Source organism: Bufo gargarizans, chromosome 3 (assembly GCF_014858855.1).
Source record: "Bufo gargarizans isolate SCDJY-AF-19 chromosome 3, ASM1485885v1, whole genome shotgun sequence".
Taxonomy (NCBI): domain Eukaryota; kingdom Metazoa; phylum Chordata; class Amphibia; order Anura; family Bufonidae; genus Bufo; species Bufo gargarizans.
Genome location: NC_058082.1, coordinates 152811467 through 152832565, shown reverse-complemented (window position 1 = coordinate 152832565; position 21099 = coordinate 152811467). Strand labels below are relative to the sequence as shown.

Here is a 21099-nt window from a genome sequence, read left to right as displayed (position 1 = left end):
GCTTCAGGGCGTCCAAGAAAGTCCAGCAAGCGCCAGGATCGTCTCCTAAAGAGGATTCAGCTGCGGGATCGGAGTGCCACCAGTGCAGAGCTTGCTCAGGAATGGCAGCAGGCAGCTGTGAGCGCATCTGCATGCACAGTGAGGCGAAGACTTTTGGAAGATGGCCTGGTGTCAAGAAGGACAGCAAAGAAGCCACTTCTCTCCAAAAAAAACATCAGGGACAGATTGATCTTCTGCAGAAAATATGGTGAATGGACTGCTGAGGACTGGGGCAAAGTCATATTCTCCGATGAAGCCTCTTTCCGATTGTTTGGGGCATCAGGAAAAAGGCTTGTCCGCAGAAGAAAAGGTGAGCGCTACCATGAGTCCTGTGTCATGCCAACAGTAAAGCATCCTGAGACCATTCATGTGTGGGGTTGCTTCTCATCCAAGGGAGTGGGCTCACTCACAATTTTGCCCCAAAACACAGCCATGAATAAAGAATGGTACCAAAACACTCTCCAACAGCAACTTCTTCCAACAACAGTTTGGTGAAGAACCATGCATTTTCCAGCACGATGGAGCACCGTGCCATAAGGCAAAAGTGATAACTAAGTGGCTCGGGGACCAAAATGTTGACATTTTGGGTCCATGGCCTGGAAACTCCCCAGATCTTAATCCCATTGAGAACTTGTGGTCAATCCTCAAGAGGCGGGTGGACAAACAAAAACCCACAAATTCTGACAAACTCCAAGAAGTGATTATGAAAGAATGGGTTGCTATCAGTCAGGAATTGGCCCAGAAGTTGATTGAGAGCATGCCCACTCGAATAGCAAATACAGACTCTTTGCATAAATGTCATGTAATTGTCGATAAAAGCCTTTGAAACGTATGAAATGCGTGTAATTATATTTCGCTACATCACAGAAACAACTAAAAACAAAGATCTAAAAGCAGTTTAGCAGCAAACTTTGTGAAAACTAATATTTGTGTCATTCTCAAAACTTTTAGCCACGACTATAGATTGCAAGTGTATTCAATCCAAATTGATAGGATTTACTAAAAGAAATCTCATGTCTGTGCCCATGTTTAATGCATATAGGACTAAAGGGTAATTCTACTTTTGTATCTATCTAAACTAATATATATATATATATATATATATATATATATATATATATATATATATATATATATATATATATATATATATATATATATATATATATATATATATATCTCTAAAAGGAATTCGGCGGCACCAGTACGCTGGCTCAGGTGCTTTGTCCAAGGGAATGAGCTTCACCCTTATTATATATGTAGAAATGGGACAGCACTCCAAGACTTGAAAAGGAAGGTATCTTTATTCACCCATGTGAAAAAATAATAGCAATGTTTCAGCTAACAACTGAGCCTTTCTCAAGCAAAGAAACACAAGCTTGAATGTTGCTTAAATGTTATTTATTAGCACAATTCCTTCATGAGTGAAAGTGATACGGTAATGGAGAAGGACAATGTTGGATTCTTACTTTTATTGTGCCCCACCATCTGCAGAATCCAGGACGTAGGTTATGGAACAGCAGATACAGGTTGTCATAAACGTAAAGCATTCCTATGCTATTTTTTTAAATGATCATAATACACTAGTATAGGTGATAATAGTGAACTTTGTAATATATTTTATGACAGAAAGTGGTGTGTTTCTACACTTATTTCCCTGCCACCAAAAAAATAAAAATAAAATCATGATAAAAGTTTAGGTATGCCTTAACAGTATAAGGAGAGAACGTTATTATAGAAATGTGTTAATGCTAGTTAAAGGGGTTGTCCGCTTTATATATCAATGACATCAACCCGGCACCCCCGCCAGCTGGTTATAGAGAACCTGCCTTCTCTTCACTGCTCGCCAAACACAATTGCAGTTTTAATAGGACGGATCCCTCCTTCTCACTTGGAACAGGAAGGAGCCGTCCCATCAATGTTTCATCCCTAGTCTTGGTATACCATGAAGAGACTGCAGCTTTCATCGAGCCCCTACAACAGGGGTTCAAGAAGTCGGACCCCACCGTTTGGATATTAATGTCCCATCCTAAGGCAGGGCATCAATATTTAAAGGGAACCTGTCACCTCCCAAAACCATCCCAAGCCGCCAGCAGTACCTGCGTGTAGCCAGCAGCGTGTTTCTGATGATGCCTTTCTTCCTGAAGGCAGATGCGGCAAAAGTACAGAACATGTTGTTTTGTCCCCTGCCCGGCGCGTCTCCACACATGCTTGAAGTCAAGGAGGCAGCGGCAGTTCGGCAAAGCCAGACGAACTCTGGTGCATAAGCGCTGTCAATCGCAGGGAAGGGGGCGTGGCGAGGCCGCTTGACTTCAAGCATGTGTGGAGACGTGCCGGGCAGGGGACAAAACAACGTTTTCAGTACTTTTGCTGCATCTCCCTTCAGGAAGAAAGGCATCATCAGAAACACTCTGCTGGCTACACGCAGGTACTGCTGGCGGCTTGGGATGGTTTTGGGAGGTAACAGGTTCCCTTTAAGTCCTGAAAACCGCCTTCGAATGCATTGGCTGGGATTGTGGGATATAATATATGTAACACAAATATTTTAAATGGGTTTCTCAAGATTGAGATAAATCCCCCAAATATCTCCTGTAAGAAACATTTCCATGACACTCCCAGGGAGAGGTTCAGTAGTAATGTCTTTTATTCACCACTCCTCTTGCCAGGACTTTTCTTAAGCAATACAAATACCATGGCATTTTTCTTACTATTTCTCTGGGGTTATTTGATGGCATCCACAGTCACTGTCACTAGCAGGCCTTATTTCTCCAGCAGAGCTGCTCTTCACTTTTTGTTCCCTGTAATAAATAGAAACATAGAATGTGTCTGCAGATAAGAACCATTTGGCCCATCTAGTCTGCCCAATATACTGAATACTATGGATAGCCCCTGGCCCTATCTTATATGAAGGATGGCCTTATGCCTATCCCATGCATGCTTAAACTCCTTCACTGTATTTGCAGCTACCACTTCTGCAGGAAGGCTATTCCATGCATCCACTACTCTCTCAGTAAAGTAATACTTCCTGATATTACTTTTAAACCTTTGCCCCTCTAATTTAAAACTATGTCCTCTTGTAGCAGTTTTTCTTCTTTTAAATATTCTCTCCTCTTTTACCTTGTTGATTCCCTTCATGTATTTAAAAGTTTCTATCATATCCCCTCTGTCTCGTCTTTCTTCCAAGCTATACATGTTAAGGTCCTTTAATCTTTCCTGATAAGTTTTATCCTGCAATCCATGTACCAGTTTAGTAGCTCTTCTCTGAACTCTCTCCAAAGTACCAATATCCTTCTGGAGATATGGTCTCCAGTACTGAGCACAATACTCCAAATGAGGTCTCACTAGTGCTCTGTAGAGAGGCATGAGCACCTCCCTCTTTCTACTGGTAATACCTCTCCCTATACACCGAAGCATTCTGCTAGCATTACCTGCTGCTCTATGACATTGTCTGCCTACCTTTTAAGTCTTCTGAAATAATGACCCCTAAATCCGTTTTCTCAGATACTGAGGTTAGGACTGTAATCACTGATTTTATATTCTGCTCGTGGGTTTTTACGCCCCAGGTGCATTATCTTGCACTTATCAACATTAAATTTTAGTTGCCAGATTTTTGACCATTCCTCTAGGGCTTGCTAAGATCCTTATTTAACGACTATTCCTTATATAGGGCTCTTACCTTTTGTCTGTGGCTTCGTTTCCTTAAAAATCGATCTTTTAAAATATGCAAATCACTTCACTACCAGCAAGTAGGGCGTCTACTTGCTGGTAGCCACCGCAAAAAACCGCCCCCTCTTCCTGTTGATTGACAGGGCCAGTGAGCGCTCTCCTCCTCCGGCTGTCCCTGTCAGCATTTTAAATCCCGTGCCTGTCTTCATTCGGCGCAGGCGCTCTGAGAGAAGGAGGCTCGCCTCCTCAGCACTCCCTCAGTGCGCCTGCGCCGATGACGTCTTCTCTTTCGGTGATCGATTTTTATGGAAACCAAGCCACAGACAAAGGTAAGAGCCCTATATAGGGAATAGTCGTTAAATAAGGATTTTAACAAGCCCAAAAAAAATAGTGTTTCTCGCCCAGTTTCCTTGGGGGACACAGAAGACCTTGGGTATAGCTCATCTCCCTAGGAGGCGTGACACTAAGTGAAAACTGTTAAGCCCCTCCTCCACAGCTATACCCTCAGCCTGGAGAGAGAGACTGCCAGTTTTTTCTTAGTGTCCAAGGAGGCAAGACACTCCCTGCTCTGCAGGGCTGTTTTTCTCCTGTTTGGTTTTGTGTTTCCAGGAGGTCCGCGCAAAGGGTGGATGGCCTCCAGGGTGGCTTTCCTCCGCTTTCTCGGAGTGGCTTTTGCTGTGGTTGCCGCACCAAGGGCAGGGTTCTGCTTTTGGTGTCGCCATTCATTTCACCAGAGCTGTCGGTTCCTCCTAGGCCGGAGGCATTAGGCTTCGGCCATGCATTTGTGCAAGGCGGTCACTGGTCTTCCTTGCACACCTTACCGAGTTCTGCAGGGTGCATACTCGGGCTTCGGCGTATGCTGCCTTGGGCCGCCTGGTCTGCAGGCGGCGGTTTTTTGATGCCTTCGGGTGCTTCGCCTTGGTGCTGTGGTCCCTCCCCTCTTGGACTGCTATTGAACGTCCCAAGGTCTTCTGTGTCCCCCAAGGAAACTGGGCGAGAAAACGAGATTTTTGTATAACTTACCAGTAAAATCTCTTTCTCGCTCTTTCCTTGGGGGACACAGCACCCACCCATTCTTTGTTTTTCTTGGCACGGTTTCCGAGTTTGTTTTACCCTTTGGGTAGTTGGCTTGTTGGTTCCACTTTTGGACTTTGCCTTTTTTCACTACTTGGACACGCAACTGGCAGTCTCTCTCTCCAGGCTGAGGGTATAGCTGTGGAGGAGGGGCTTAACAGTTTTCACTTAGTGTCACGCCTCCTAGGGAGATGAGCTATACCCAAGGTCTGTGTCCCCCAAGGAAAGAGCGAGAAAGAGATTTTACTGGTAAGTTATACAAAAATCTCGTTTTTTGGGGGTGACAGAAGCCATTTAAAGGGATTCTGTCATGAGATTTTACCCCTATAACCTTAAAGGGTTTCTACCACTTGCATATCACATATTTGGTGATCAGACACTAGCGATCCGCTAGTGTCTGATGTAGCTTACAAGCTAATTATTACCTTAATCCGTTCGGCCCATACCTCAAAAAAAGCACTTATATCTTTATGCAAATGAGCCTCTAGGTGCTATGCAGGCGTTTTTCCAGCACCTAGAGGCTCCGTCTACCTTGCAGTTTGCCGCCCATCGCCTCGCTCCAGCACGCCCATCTTCAACTCTATTCGATCCTCCCCCTGCTTCTGCCTTCCGAAATCTCGCGCCTGTGCCGTTCGTCGCGGCATTCGGCGCAGGCAGTCAATGTCTGACCGCTCCGTGCTCAGACATTTCCACTGCGCCTGCGCCGATGACATCGGCGCAGGCGCAGTGGAAATGTCTGAGCACGGAGCGGTCAGACATTGACTGCGCCTGCGCCGAATGCCTCCGAATGCCGCGACGAACGGCGCAGGCGCGGGATTTCTGAAGGCTGAAGCAGGGGGAGGATCGAATACGGTAAGAGATGGGCGTGCTGGAGCGAGGCGATGGGCGGCAAACTGCAAGGTAGACGGAGCCTCTAGGTGCTGGAAAAACGCCTGCATAGCACCTAGAGGCTCATTTGCATAAAGATATAAGTGCTTTTTTTGAGGTATGGGCCGAACGGATTAAGGTAATAATTAGCTTGTAAGCTACATCAGACACTAGCGGATCGCTAGTGTCTGATCACCAAATATGTGATATGCAAGTGGTAGAAACCCTTTAACATACACTCATGTCCGGACTAAGGCTACTTTCACATTAGCGTTTTTCTTTTCCGGCTTAGAGTTCCGTCACAGGGGCTCTATACCGGAAAATAGGAATGTATTAGTGCCGGATCCGGCATTCAAAATACCGGAATGCCGGATCCGTCCTTCCGGTCTGCGCATGCGCAGACCTTTAAAAATGAAAACAAAAAAAAAAACGGATCAGTTTTTACCTGATAACACCGGAAAAACGGATTCGGTATTGCAATGCATTATTCTGACCGATCAGGCATTTTTCTGACTGATCAGGATCCTGATCAGTCTGAAAAATGCCTGATCAGTCAGAAAAAATGACATCTGTTTGCATACAGTTTGCCTGATCAGGCAGTCAGTTCAGGCAATGGAACTGCCTGCCGGAATCAAACAACGCAAGTGTGAAAGTACCCTAATAAGAAGAATCCTAAGCTGGGCCAGCGCCGCATTCCCTGTCTTCTGCGCTGCCTTCTACTGCTCAGCGCCGCCTCCGCAATCCTACTAGTCCCTGTGCCAGATGCGAAGCGGACTCCTAGCAGTGGCTTCGTTGAGCGAAGTGCGCATGCGCCGGCTGATGAAAATCTGTTTGGAAATCCCTTTAAAGGCTACTTATGTGCAATTTAGCAAATAATATCATGATTATTATTTATTTTGATGTACTGCTACTACAATAAGAATGGAGCAGCTTTGGAAATGGGAGTTCAGTCCAGAGGTCTGTGCTTAATCCATATCCGAGAAACTAAGATGATTGTGATTTTGGTACTTGATGAATGATGAGAGAGTTATAACTAATCTGTTGTGTTTTGTACATCGCAGAGAAACTTACATAGAGCAAGAACAGGGGGAAAATGCGAACGATCGAAATGACAGAGCAATTCGGACTGCAGCAAAATGGTATAATAAACATCTAAAGAAATCTGCAAATCTCAAAAACCTGCAAGTGCTACTAATAACGAATGACCGCAGTAACAAAGAAAAAGCAGTGGAGGAAGGGATTGTAGCTTTAACATGTAAGTTATTTTTCAGTGTGTGATTTCTCACTGCGTGGTTTACTTTCCAATGCAGTACATTCCTGAATTGTTCTGCTGTCCTTCCATCAAGTTACAGTAGTCTTAGGATACAATATCTTCAGCATACCGCGGTCTTTCCTTCGCCACCGTAACTTGAAACTACATTCAGCAGCGCAACAAACAGTCTGGGTCTGCGATCGGCTGGATCTTCCAGCTGATTGACCTTTTCACAGGTAAAACACCTGTATGACTGAAGTGCACCACTATACAGTGCTACATGTTCTGTCCTGACTTGCTCCTGTGCTAAGATGGGCTGTTCCTTTGGACTGTTGGCACCTGTCCGGGTCTCTGAAGAAGCATCTATCCTACATGCAGTTTCCACCGGCTCGCTCTGACTTTTATATGTACATACTTGCTTTATCTGTATTGGTTATCTGCTTATTTTTCTTTAATCTTTTATTTTTATCTTAATTTGTGATGATGTTTGGAAACTCTAGAACCAGTTATTGGTTTTCCATAGACTTATAGGGGGGAATTTATCAAGACTGGCATTTCATATTCTTAATAAATGAGGTGCTTCTCTGGCCCATTGTGCTGCAGAAAGTCAAATTTACACCATCTCGGAGCTGCTGTAGCTCCCACAGACAGCCTAATAAATTCTCCATTTACAGTGTTACAACTGATTGTGGTCGTCCAGGAACCAATTAATATAGTAGCTTGAGGAACTACCTAATCTGGCTTCTATAAAAATTAGATGTAGACATGCTTTAATATTAAACTGGTTTGGCGTATTCAGCTTATTTATTTAATATTTTAGGTGAAGAATACATTAAAAGTTTGACTGCTAATCCTGAACTTGTCGATCGCCTCGCTTGTGTGTCTGATGAGAAGGTAAGTCGTTAATTTATGTGGCATCTTTCTCTTCTGGAAACACATTATCTGACCTGAAGCAGTATAGTGTAGTGACCGTCACGTTGATTTCAGGTGGCTTTTAGAGTACCGACATGCAGAATCCTGTGGTAGCGCTCCAGCACTTCGAAGGAGGTGAGTCCAGTGAGACTCGCTGTCCTCGTCCTCCCTGCCTCCAGACAGTGAGTGACAGGTTTCTTTCTTGTTTCCAGCTGACAGGTTTAAAGTGAAATCCACATGTTTTCTAACAGCATCGATCAGAAAAAACTCCTGCTTTATGAAGCAAATCTCACCACTTGACCAGGGAGGAGGTGTAAGCATTAAGATGTATTAAATTAGGATTTTCCCACCACGTTGCAATGAAACCTTAGCAAATAGATGGTCAGCACCTTGTGTCACGTGGTCTGTCGCTATACGTAATGCTTTGCTGATGCATAAGGAAGTTATTAGTGTAAAATCTGTTTAGATTCCAGCAACTGAAATAACAAGAACCTGTCATCAAATTAATACTGTCCTAACAGCTCTTTATAAGGGCTCATTCAGACAACCGTAGTGAATCCGCAAAACATGGATACCGGCCGTGTGCGTTTGGCAATTTGCAGACCGTGCATAGCTGGCACTATGATAGACTCAAATAAAGAAGAAAAATACTCAGTCACGTTGCCTTTCAATGGCGCTGCTGGTATTATTTGAGACATATTTGAGGATATAAGGGGAAATATCTATGTATTAGTTTTATTATATATTTTTTTAATGGTTTATTTAATGTTTAAATTTTTTATTTTTATATGCGAAATCTGTCAGATTGCAAATAGGGAGTTTCCCCTTGAGGGGATTGTCTTTTGAGTAATTGAACATGTAAATAGAACGCCCCAGTGGGGGTGGAGTATGCCCCTGATTAAGCGAAAACCTAGGTCGGGCTGAACTACGAGGGTGATATACCTATGCGATATGCCTTTATATTCCGGTACTTTTGGGAGTATAATAAATGCCAATTGATTTCACTTTGTTGGGGGTTCTTCACTATTTTGCGCCATTCTTGGCATCCGCAGAGAGACCAATTCGTGAACTGCGAGTTTCCTGTGGCCCATCGATGTTTGCCTATTTGTAAACATGGTTCCTGACTTAATCCAGTGAAGGATCTCCTCTGTGAATTGGGAGCAGCGCGGTCCTATACTGAGACTCATTCAGGCACTATGATAGAAATGCATATTCTTGTCCGCAATTGCACACAACAGTAGGACATGCTATTTCAGAAATTGTGGAATGGATGCGGACCCATTCATACGGTCATCTGAATGAGCCCTAATGAGGAATCCTATTGGTATTTCATAAAGCACATACTTAGGGTAGCATGAATCGACTGACAGGTTCTTTTTAAACTTTACCAAAAGTTTAAAAATAAATTTGCTGCATCTAAAAAAAAAAATTTAAACCCGTGCTGGGGCCCGGAACAAACGTTGTCCAGTCCACTTATCACTGGTTTCCTTTGACATGGCTATGAATCAGTCCACAATTGCCGGCTTTCTGAACCATAATCAGCAGGTGGCTTGGTATACAATTTGTTAACTATCATTGCTAAGATTTGTCCATGTTTATATTTAATAAAATGGATTTATCTCCTTTTTCTCTAGTACTCTGTGTGGGATTTGCTCTGGTAGACAGGCTAGTGGACGCAGTATAGAGGCAATCACAAAGTCTCTAACTGAAACAGTTCGGTGTTTATTCACACATAAGGAAAAACAAAATGACCGTTCATAGTCTTGGTGTTTGTTCACACCATACAATATCCATAGAACAAAATATTCACCTAATTAGCAGTTTTCCACCAGCAGTCCACAGCAAGCTTTAGGGGCCTGATGCATGCGGCTCTCAGCCCTTTAGCACAACACAAATTCACAGGTCCCAAAACACAGAGACTCCCTAGCTTCTCTGTCAGATAGAGGATTAACCACACCCAGCTGAGACTGCTGACTGGGTTTTTTATATAGGCCAAAAGGACCCGGCCTGGAGCGTGGGAAGCAGCCACCCACTCAGCATTTTGGCTACTCCCAGTAAGAGCCGTCCCGGATTGGCTTTACAGCCATACTAACAACAGTGTCAGTCAGCACTAGCTGCCGCTGACACTTAAAGGGCTTCTGTCACCCCACTAAAGTGTTTTTTTTTTTTTTGGGCTGGTGAAATTAGTTATATTGCGATATATCACAATATAATTGTGTTACTTACTTTGATCCAGCAGTTTCTTCAAAAAACGAAGTTTTATCATATGTAAATTCGGTCTCTAACAGCAAGTAGGGCGGCTACTTGCTGCTAGCTGCTGCAGAAATCCGCCCCCTCCTCCTGTTGATTGACAGGGCCAGCCGGGATCTCCTCCTCCGGCCAGCCCTGTCGGCATTTCAAAAATCGCGCGCCTCTGTTGATTCGGCGCAGGCGCTCTGAGATGAGGAGGCTCGTCTCCTCAGCACTCCCTCAGTGCGCCTGCGCCGATGACATCACCGAAATAGAAGACGTCATCGGCGCAGGCGCACTGAGGGAGTGCGGAGGGGACGAGCCTCCGCATCTCAGAGCGCCTGCGCCGAATCAACAGAGGCGCGCGATTTTTGAAATGCCGACAGGGCTGGCCGGAGGAGGAGATCCCGGCTGGCCCTGTCAATCAACAGGAGGAGGGGGCGGATTTCTGCAGCAGCTAGCAGCAAGTAGCCGCCCTACTTGCTGTTAGAGACCGAATTTACATATGATAAAACTTCGTTTTTTGAAGAAACTGCTGGATCAAAGTAAGTAACACAATTATATTGTGATATATCGCAATATAACTAATTTCACTAGCCCAAAAAAAAAAAATCACTTTAGTGGGGTGACAGAAGCCCTTTAAAACTACCGGCTCTTACCTCATCGAGGCCAGGAATCTTGGTGACACATACCTTCCATCAATGACTGCCTCTTGCGGCTTCCTACATCTGTTAGAATTGGCATAGATCCAGATTCACTACTTAGGAAGTTTCAGCTGGCATGTTCCAGTGCCCAGGTGTGTCGTACTTTGGGGGATACATTTTATACTGATACGGTTATGTTGTTTCCACAGAATGATATTGAAAATGGAAGAATTATTTTTCTAGAACATCTTCCACTATCAAAGTTACAACAAGGTATCAAATCTGGGATTTATCTGCAAGGAACTTTTAGGTCAAGCCGAGATAACTTTCTGGAGGCCACAGTCTGGGTTCATGGAGATTCTGCAGAGAACAAAGAAGTAAGTTTAAATGTTCACTTCTCCAAAGAGCGAAGTATGTCTTGACTTACCATTTCATTGTAATAAGACAATGGATGCTTTTAGAATAATTTATTGCTATATTGATGACCTATCCTCAGAATAGGTGTTATCAGATCTGCGGGGCCGATCAGTTGTTGGAAGAGAATGCAGTGCTCATACGAGTGCTGTGTTCTCTTTGTTGTTGACCTGCTCGCTGTTAACATTGCAGCAGCGAGCTGTTGTAATTATAACTGCCATCCCCATTCACTTCAATGGTATAGCTCCGTCCTATTCAAGTGAATAGGAGGAAAACTTCCCGTTGAAGTGAATGGGAACGGAGGAGCTTTGTGCTGTAATGTCAAGGGCAAGCAGGTAAACAGCATACGAGCGCTGACTTCTCTTCAAACAGCTGATCAGCAAGCGGCTGGCTGTTGGACTTCCGCCGATCTGATATTGATGACCTATCCCAAGGTCATGAGTATAGCAACAGTGGAGCACCCTTTTAATAGATGGCGGTATTTAAGGGGGTAATACAGAGGACTCTCACAGTTAGCTGTACAGCCATCTGAAACTGAGCACAAGACTGCCATCCACTGCTTCTTAGTTCTGGAAATCCTCAGGAGGAGAGTTCTGTTAGTCAGTGGCTTTCTATGTGCAAACAAACTGAAAAAAAAATGGCGTGGTGTTAAACAGGCAGGAAGTGCTCAGTAAAGACAGGTGCACTCTGCGTACTTTCTAAACCCTCAAACTGATGTTAAAATTGAGAGATTAGCCAACATATGTTACTGTGTAGGACATGTCTGAGCCCGAGCACCACACCAAAGTTTCTCAAGTAGCTCGGGTCCTAACACTCTCCTGCCTGGAGGTGTATAAACTCCAATTTAAATGTGCCTGCTTTCCATCCACAGGCTACATTTAGGTGCACCTGTGAGGCCTGGGCCTTATCAGCCAGTCTTAAGTGGGACTTGCAGACTCCTCCCTCCCATTGCTAGCATGGTTTCATGCTGGAGGTAACTGGTGAGTTGTCTGTGAGTCGGACCTCACGCTCAGACATGTCCTTCACAGTAGGATATGTTGGCTAATCTCTAACTTTTAACATCAGTTTGAGGGTTTAGAAAGTACGCAGAGTGCACCTGTCTTTGCTATTATTATATAGTCAGTGGCTCTCCCCTAATCCTTGTTGAAGAGAAGCTGCTGGTTGGCAGATTTTTCCTCTTATGAGCGCACAAATCCTGTAAAAATAGTGTACAGAACTAGATTGGCTTTCTGTGTGGGGCAGAGTGCCCCCTGCTTTAAATGGTCACTGTCATTTAAAAGCAAAGTGTAAGGATACTTTCACACTTGCGGCAGGACGGATCCAACAGGCTGTACACCCTGTCGGATCCGTCCTGCCGCTAGTGTGAAAGTACCCTAAGGGCTGTTTCACACAAGCGAGTCCATTGCAGGAATCACGCTCCGTGTGTGAGTGTGATCATCTGCTCTGGACTTGCAGGAGCATACGGCATTATCATGATTTATAATGCTATGTGCCTCTGCTTGACCTTATTTCTACAGAATCATACTGACCGCTTTATGTCACTATGATTCTGTGGAAAAAAGGCCATGCAGAGACAAAGCATTATAAATCATGATAATTCGGTGCGCTCCTGCAAGTCCAGAGCGGAGAATCACACTCACACACGGAGCGCGATTCCCGCACTGAATCCGGACCCATTCATTTCTATGGGGCTGTGCACATGAGCGGTGATTTTCACTCATCACTTGTGCGTTGGGTGAAAATCGCAGCATGCTCTATATAGTGCGTTTTTCACGCAGCGCAGGCCCCATAGAAGTGAATGGGGCTGCGTGAAAATCGCAAGCATGTGTGGATGCGGTGCGATTTTCACGCACGGTTGCTAGGAGTCTATTGGGATGGGGACCCGATCATCATTATTATTTTCCCTTATAACATGGTTATAAGGGAAAATAATAGCATTCTTAATACAGAATGCTTAGTACAATAGGGCTGGAGGGGTTAAAAATAATAATAATTTCTCTTCTTAATCCACTTGTTCGTGCAGCCCGGCTTCTCTTCTGTCTTCATCTTTGCTGTGCACAGGAAAAAGGACCTGTGGTGACGTCACTGCACTCATCACATGGTCCGTCACATGATCCATCACCATGGTAAAAAAAAATGTGATGGACCATGTGATGAGCGCAGTGATGTCATCAAAGGTCCTATTCCTCAAAGAAGAAGACAGAAGAGAAGCCGGCTGCGCAAGCAAGTGGATTAAGGTGAATTAAAAAATTTGTATTTGTATTTTTTTACCCCTCCAGCCCTATTGTACTATGCATTCTGTATTAAGAATACTATTATTTTCCCTTATAACCATGTTATAAGGGAAATTAATACAATCCACACAACACCGATCCCAAACCCAAACTTCTGTGAAGAAGTTCGGGTCTGGGTACCAAACATGCCGATTTTTCTCACCCGCGGGCAAAACGTATTACAATGTTTTGCACTCGCGCGGAAAAATCGTGCATGTTCCCGCAACGCACCCACATCTTTTCCTGCAACGCCCACGTAAAACCAGCCTAAGAGTGTTATTCCTCATGGCTGACAGTGTGAAACTGCAAGGCTTGGCCCTCCACGGGTACACAGTATTCTGGTCAGGCTCCTTTCTCTGTTGCTCTGAGTGGTGGGTAGCATTACAGATCTATCTGTACATACCTCACTATATGCCAGTGAAGACTATTATCCTGTCTATGAGGCTGACTTGGACTTCAGTGTGGCTTCTGTATTGTTACAGATAGACAACATTCACTCTGGCAATAGTCTAATAAAATGTGTGCACAACTAATGCTTCTGAACTTTCCCAGATACTCCTGCAAGGATTGCGGAACATTAACCGAGCGATGCATGAAGATATTGTCGCTGTACAACTGTTGGAAAAAGAGAATTGGGTGGCTCCATCATCTGTGGTCTTACAGGATGAAGGAGAAAGCGATGACATTGACTCTGTAGAGGAAAAAGAAAAAATGGTATAGTCTACGCACAATGGTTATGTAGTAGTTAAATAAGAAAAACAGTAAGTGCCCTGACCTGCGTGGTTTTCTTATAGCTACAGACTGCTGAAAAGAAATATGCAAAACCTTCAGGGAAAGTTGTGGGGATCATAAAGAGAAACTGGAGACCGTACTGCGGCATGCTGGGCAAATCGCAGATTAAAGAGGTTTGTGTCATTCATTTCAGTCTTCAGCTTCTTTATCTTTTATGACTAGACTGTTCAATGCTTTAGTGTTGTCAATTTCATCGTCTGTTAACTCTTTCAGTCTACCCGGCATTTGTTCATACCAGCTGACCGGCGGATACCTCGCATACGCATAGAGACAAGGCAAGCGACTACCTTGGAGGGGCAGAGAATCATAGTTGCAATTGATGGTTGGCCAAGGAATTCCAGGTATCCTAATGTAAGTGGAGTGCACTGTATGTCAGGGAGGAATATGGTAGTTACAAGTGCATTTGTGTATGAATAATAAGACGTCTTTGCTTGGACTGTCAAAAGCCAGATTTTATTTTTGTCTGTTTTGATTCATTCTTTATAAATAGAATGTTACTGTAGTTGGAGAGAGTTAGTAACTGCTTGTAAGTGCTCTTTCCAGAACTTACCACAGTATTGTGTTGCTTGACTGTTTTGTTTGAAATACCTGACATTTATGATTTTGTTACCTTAGGGTCACTTTGTGAAGAACTTGGGATCAGCTGGTGATAAGGAAACGGAAACAGAAGTCTTGCTTCTAGAACATGATGTTCCTCATCAGCCATTCTCCCAGGCTGTTCTCAGCTTCCTTCCTAGAATGCCGTGGTCCATAACTCCAGAGGTGAGAAATCCTCAATTTTCCATCATACTAAATACTGTTCTATCGTATTCTTTTCTCAAACTTTTCTAGTGTTCTCTGTTACTATTTATTAGACTTTGCAAAGGTTGATGAGTATTCTGTTTGCACTTTTAGGACATGAAGAACAGAATTGATCTGAGGCATCTCTATGTGTGTAGTGTGGATCCCCCTGGCTGTACTGACATTGATGATGCATTGCATTGTCGAGAGCTTGAAAGTGGCAACCTTGAGGTGGGTAAAATCTTTATTAACATAGCTACTGATAGGCCACGTTCAGACGAGCAAGTGCCACGCTGCGGACTCAGCGCAGCACCTGTCCTCACCTCCCAGCACTGCCGGGGTTGCATAGCATTATATTGATTTATGCTGCTATGTAACCTTTACCGTTCTGGAATGTATTGTATAACACTGAGATAATGCTGGCTGTGTCATACAATACATTCCAGAACTCTAAGGGTTACACAGCATCATAAATCAATATAATGCAATGCTACCCCGGGAGGGCTGAAAGTTCAGGACAGGCGCTGCAGGTCCATAGCATGACACTCGCTCGTCTGAAAGCAGCCATATACTTCAGCAGTTTCTATTGCTGTTACGCTGTGTGCCTATCAAAAATTGAATTCCTAAGTAATGTTAAAAGGGTTTTTTCCAAGATTTTTATACTGATGAGATGACCTCTCCTCTGGATAAGTCATCGGTGTCTGGTCAGTGGGGGTCCAACAACCGGCACTTCCGCCAATCAGCTGTTAGTAAAGGCAGCAACACTTGCAGTAGCGTGGCGCCCTTCTCTCAGCTTTTCCTAGGCCTGTGACAACACTTTTTATTGGCCAATGGGGCTGAGCTGCACTGCCAAGCACAGCCGCTATACTATGTCCAGTGCTGTGATTGGTAAGCGTGGAGAAGACCGCAGCGCTCACAGGAGCACCGGTGCCTTCTCAAACAGCTGATCAGCAGGGGTCCCGGGTGTTGGACTCCCACTGATCGGATACGGATGATGGCACACATAACAGCTCCTTAATAAAATGTCTGATCCTTTTACTTATGACCTCATATAAGTAAAAAGAACGGTTCTGATAATCAGTCTATTTTAAGGAATAGTTTTACATAAAACTACATGAATTATGTAATGGAATTTCTGAGTTGGCCATATACTTCCCATGCACCCCCGCCCTCCCCATTACTGGGCATATTTGGCTCAGCTAAGCATGTGTGTCTTCTGAATGGGGTTGGGAGTAACCACCACCAGACACCTTTGTTGCTCGCTCCTTGTCTTCTCTTGATTCTGCCATTGTGGGAGAATTGGGAGGCCCCCATGCACGTTAGATTGTGAGTGGTCCAGACAATAAGTGGTTTGGCAAATATAAATCTAATATATACAGCCAGCTTTAGTTTGCATTATCCGCTATCATGAAAAAAAATATATATATTTTTTTTATTATATGTTAGGATTTGTTCACATCCTCTTAGGAGCCTACATCACAGATTCTGTCAAAATTAAAGGGGTGTTCCCATCACAGACAATGGGGGCATATCGCTAGGATATGCCCCCTTTGTCTGATAGATGCGGGCCCCACCTCTGGGACCCGCACCTACAACGAGAAGGGAGCGGGGAGAGCTGTGGCTGATGGAGCCTGTATTTCCTTGGCTCCGTCCACCACCAAGCGCTGCTCCCATAGAAGTGAATGGGAGCGCACTGCACACGCGCGGCCCCTGCTCCCATTCATATCTATGGGACAGATGGAAATAGCCGAGCCAGCGCGCGGCTATCTTCGGCGGCCCCATAACTATTTATGGAGAGCGGCTTTGCATGCGCAGTGAGCCCACCACTCCATTCTCATTGTAGGTGCGGGTCCCAGAGGTGGGATCCGCAACTATCAAACAATGGGGGCATATCCTAGCTATATGCCCCCATTGTCTGTGATGTGAATACCCCTTTAAGTCTGCTGTACTGTTTTGTGTGGTAACATGATTGAAACCTTCACAAAACACAAGTATTCTGTTTCTATGATGAAACAGGAGAACTGAATCCCTGTTGCAGATGTGAGAGAAGCTTTAGAGGGGTATTCCGATTTAGAACACCTTATATAGTATAACTAGCTAGATTAGTGGGAGTCCAAATGCTGGGATCTGCACTGATCGAGACCAGGATTGCCTTGTCCCTCATTTGAATGGAACGATGGTCAAAGTCTGTGGAAGTTCTGTGCTCGGCTGTTTCTGGCAGTTCCATGGATAAGTACGGAGCGGCTGTTTGGCCTGACCGATTTAACATTTATCCGCCAATCTATTGGAATACTCCTTTAAGTGGTTTGTAAAGTCAACCAGTGCATATACTGTGCACATATAATAAAGGGCACCTGTCAGCAGATTTGTACCTATGACACTGGCTGACCTGTTACATGTGCCCTTGGCAGCTGAAGGCATCTGTGTTGGCCCCATGTTCATATGTGCCAGCATTGCTGAGAAAAGGTATGTTTTAATATATGCATGTGAACCTCCAGGAGCAACGGGGGTATTATCGTTACACTTAGAGGCTCTGCTCTCTGCAACTGCCGCACTCTCTGCACTTTGACAGGACCAGGCAGTGAAAATTTCACCACACCTGACCCTGGCAAAGTGGAGAGGGCGCGGCAGTTGCTGAGGGAGCAGAGCCTGTAGGAGTAACAGTAACGCCCCCATTGCTCCTAGTGGCTCATTTGCATATATTAACACTTCGTTTTTCTCAGCAATGCGGGCACATATGAACCTGGGACAAACGGATGCCTTCAGCTGCCAAGAGCACGTGTAACAGGTCAGCCAGTTTTTATAGATACAAATCTGCGGACAGATGCCCTCTAAGTGAGTGAATATCTTGATTTTTATATTGTTATTACTTGTAGGTTGGAGTTCATATTGCAGATGTAAGTCATTTTATAAGACCTGGAAATGCCTTGGACCAGGAAGCTGCAAACAGAGGAACCACCGTATACCTTTGTGAGAAGGTAACTATCAGATGGGAATGGTTTTTATGATGAAATAGTAAAACCTTTCTTCTGCCTTTGGCTTATTTTTCACCTAGAAGGGCTATTTACAGAAATATTTTGGTGCCAATGTAGATTACAACACTACAACTGGGTGTGCAGATCTGGTCCATAAATCTTTGGTTTCCATTTGAGATATAAAAAGTGGAAAGTTTTCTTTCATTCTTAGTTGTTAATCCTGCTCGGCCTCTTTTGCATGCTGGGCAGTGCCAGATTTACATCTCAGGGGGAGGTTTATCAAACTGGTGTAAAGTACAACTGGCTTAGTCGCCCATAGCAACCAGATAGATTCCACCTTTCATTTTGGACAGTTCCATTGGAAAATGAAAGGTGGAATCTGATTGGTTGCTATGGGCAGCTAAGCCATTTCTACTTTACACCAGTTTGATAAATGACCCCCAAAATGCTTGTTGCATTAGGACCCCAGCAGTTTAATTATTGTTGCTGGGCTTCCGAGACCACCCTTGCCTAGCCTCTATTTCCAGTGGGTTTTCTTCTGATGTGCTGTTTCAGAATGGGTTGGGTGGGCAGACGCCAGTAGGCAACATCACCAGCTTTGCCCAGTCACTAATTATTAGAGCGTGCTGACAGCTAAATAAATGTGTCGGCCTAGTTACAGGCTCCCACATTGCCAAGTAGGGGAGGACAGATTGTAGACGCTCATAGAGAAAGGGTGTCATGAAAATTTTAACTTTTTACAATTGCTATAAAGGGGTATTCCGGTAGTGACAAATTATCCCCTATCCACAGGATAGAGGATAACTATGAGATCGGCAGGGGAGCTAGGGGGCCCAATACACCTAGGGACTCCCCAAAAATGAACAGAGAGGCAGGTTGGTCATGTGAACTGCCACTCCATTCATCTGTACAGGAGTATCAGAAATAGCATAGCACTGTACTTGGTTATCTCTGACAATGCACATGCCAAACCTGCTGCTTCATCATTTGGGGGCCCCCGAGGGTTAGGGGGTTCCTGTTTTCGTGTTTGGTGGCTATCCGAGTGGTATGCTGTATAGGAGATAACTTGTTTCTACCGAATATATCTTTAACATCAATACATTGACTGCAGATGGTGCTTTCTAACAAAAATGGCATCATCCTAACCTGGGGACAGTAATAATTTAGGGATACTGCTATGGGCTTCCTGAGACCCTGAATCTGAAAAAAAGATGTGGGCCAGGCACCTAGAGGTCCTCTGTTGTCTTGTGATCGGCCACACAAGGTTGTCGTGGATGGAGGCAATTTGATTCTGCTATGGGCTTCCTGAGACCCTGAATCTGAAAAAAAGATGTGGGCCAGGCACCTAGAGGTCCTCTGTTGTCTTGTGATCGGCCACACAAGGTTGTCATGGATGGAGGCAATTTGATTCTGGTAACAGATACCATCCATGATGTTGGGGAACAGATAGGAAATAGAGTGGGTCAGCTATGTTGGGATCAGTGGTGCCCTCAGCTTGAGGGTATATTGGGTTTCACCTTTAATAACACATTTATACTGTCATTGCAGTAACTATTTCTAAAGGTATACTGAAAAAGTGATCTGCGGTTAATTAGTTATAAAACGTAACTTTTAATAGTTATTTCTTATAAAATAGTTGGTAATGGTCCATACAAACAAACAAAATGCAGTAAATGGAGCCTCTATCAAAGTAAGTCCTCACTATACAATCAAATACACGAGGGCAAAATAACTTTGTGAAGTAGGAATAAAAGTGCACGGCGGCACCTTAGATGAAAGACCATTTATCCTACCGCTCCGTTAATTGGTTCCTATGTACAGCAGTTCCTCTCAAAGACGTGATGTGAATTATCCTTGGAGGAGTGGAATTGCTGCAAGAAGGGATAGGGGTCGGAACTAAATATCCCTACATCAAGCCCACGGATAGTCTTAGTTCCCTGTTAGGAGGAAGAGGGCATCCATCCACTGTCCCTTCCCTCCCCCCTCTTAGATTTGTGAACCCAAGCCACATCTGGACTTGGTTCCTATTATTTTGAATATACAGGTGCAGAGTTAGTACCCCATCACTCGCACCTTTTGTTCATCAATTCTCCTCCCCTGATGAGCTTTGTACTCATCCCAAAGCGAAACGTACATGTAGGGATCTAGTAGGAGAGGGCTAACCAGGGTCAGTCTATTCAGGGAAAGGTTCCGGACGGGGTTGCCCTTGTCAGGGCGGGTGGTCTGTGGTTAGGTCATCGGGGCCAGTGTAGCACCCCCAGCATAGGGCATTATTAGGGATATTTAGTCCCGACCCCTATCCCTTCTTGCAGCAATTCCACTCTTCCAAGGATAATTCACATCAAGTCTTCGAGAGAAACGGCTGTACATAGGAACCAATTAACGGAGCGGTAGGACAAATGGTCTTTCATCTAAGGTGCCGCCGTGCACTTTTATTTCTACTTCACAAAGTTATTTTGTCCTCGTGGATTTGATTGTATAGTGAGGACTTTCTTTGATAGAGGCTCCATTTAATGTATTGTTTTTGTATGCACCATTACCAACTATTTTATAAGAAATAACTATTAAAAGTTAAGTTTTATCACTTTTTCAGTATACCTTTAGCAATATTGGTGGTCTATTAAAAATACTCACAACTTTCATTCTTTGCAGTAACCATTTCTCCATCGGTACAGTGGTATCATTTTGGATACTGCCCATGACTAGTATGACACAGATTTGCGGACCCTTTTGTAATGTCAATATGAGGAAAGACAACTAGAATAAAAAATCGGAAGGTTGATCAAAATAACCTAACTGGGTTGCATTAAGAAATTGTAGCGCTACTGGTTGTATAAAACGACATGGCATATTGTGCCCAACCTGCAAAATTATTAAACAAGCATACCATCAACAATAAAATTCACTGACTAGAGAGTGGAGGTAAACGGAACTGATTTATTAAATAAATACCAAATACAACTTAACTTAAACTTTTAAGAGCCTAGTCATAAGCTCAGACTCCAATAATATAGATATAGATATATATATATATATATATATATATATATATATCAGAGTCCATCCCATCACGGGACGACTATCATTACTTCACCCAACATCACTCACGGCCCCAAATACCTACCATACATAAGGGCGGGCGGGAGGGGCACACAGAATCCGGCTCCACAGGCAGGTTCAAG

At 44.1% G+C, this 21099-nt stretch overlaps 1 protein-coding gene across 1 annotated transcript in view; it reads left to right on the top strand.

Annotated features, from left to right (window-relative positions):
* Nucleotides 1-21099, top strand: part of DIS3 (DIS3 homolog, exosome endoribonuclease and 3'-5' exoribonuclease) — a 39495-nt gene that overhangs the window by 3869 nt on the left and 14527 nt on the right. Inside the window, exons 4-12 of the mRNA XM_044285280.1 lie at nt 6708-6901; nt 7719-7792; nt 10893-11060; nt 13923-14084; nt 14165-14275; nt 14376-14513; nt 14778-14924; nt 15057-15173; nt 17819-17920. Of these exons, the coding sequence (XP_044141215.1) occupies nt 6708-6901; nt 7719-7792; nt 10893-11060; nt 13923-14084; nt 14165-14275; nt 14376-14513; nt 14778-14924; nt 15057-15173; nt 17819-17920 (1213 nt within the window). The remainder of the gene's footprint in view (nt 1-6707; nt 6902-7718; nt 7793-10892; nt 11061-13922; nt 14085-14164; nt 14276-14375; nt 14514-14777; nt 14925-15056; nt 15174-17818; nt 17921-21099) is intronic.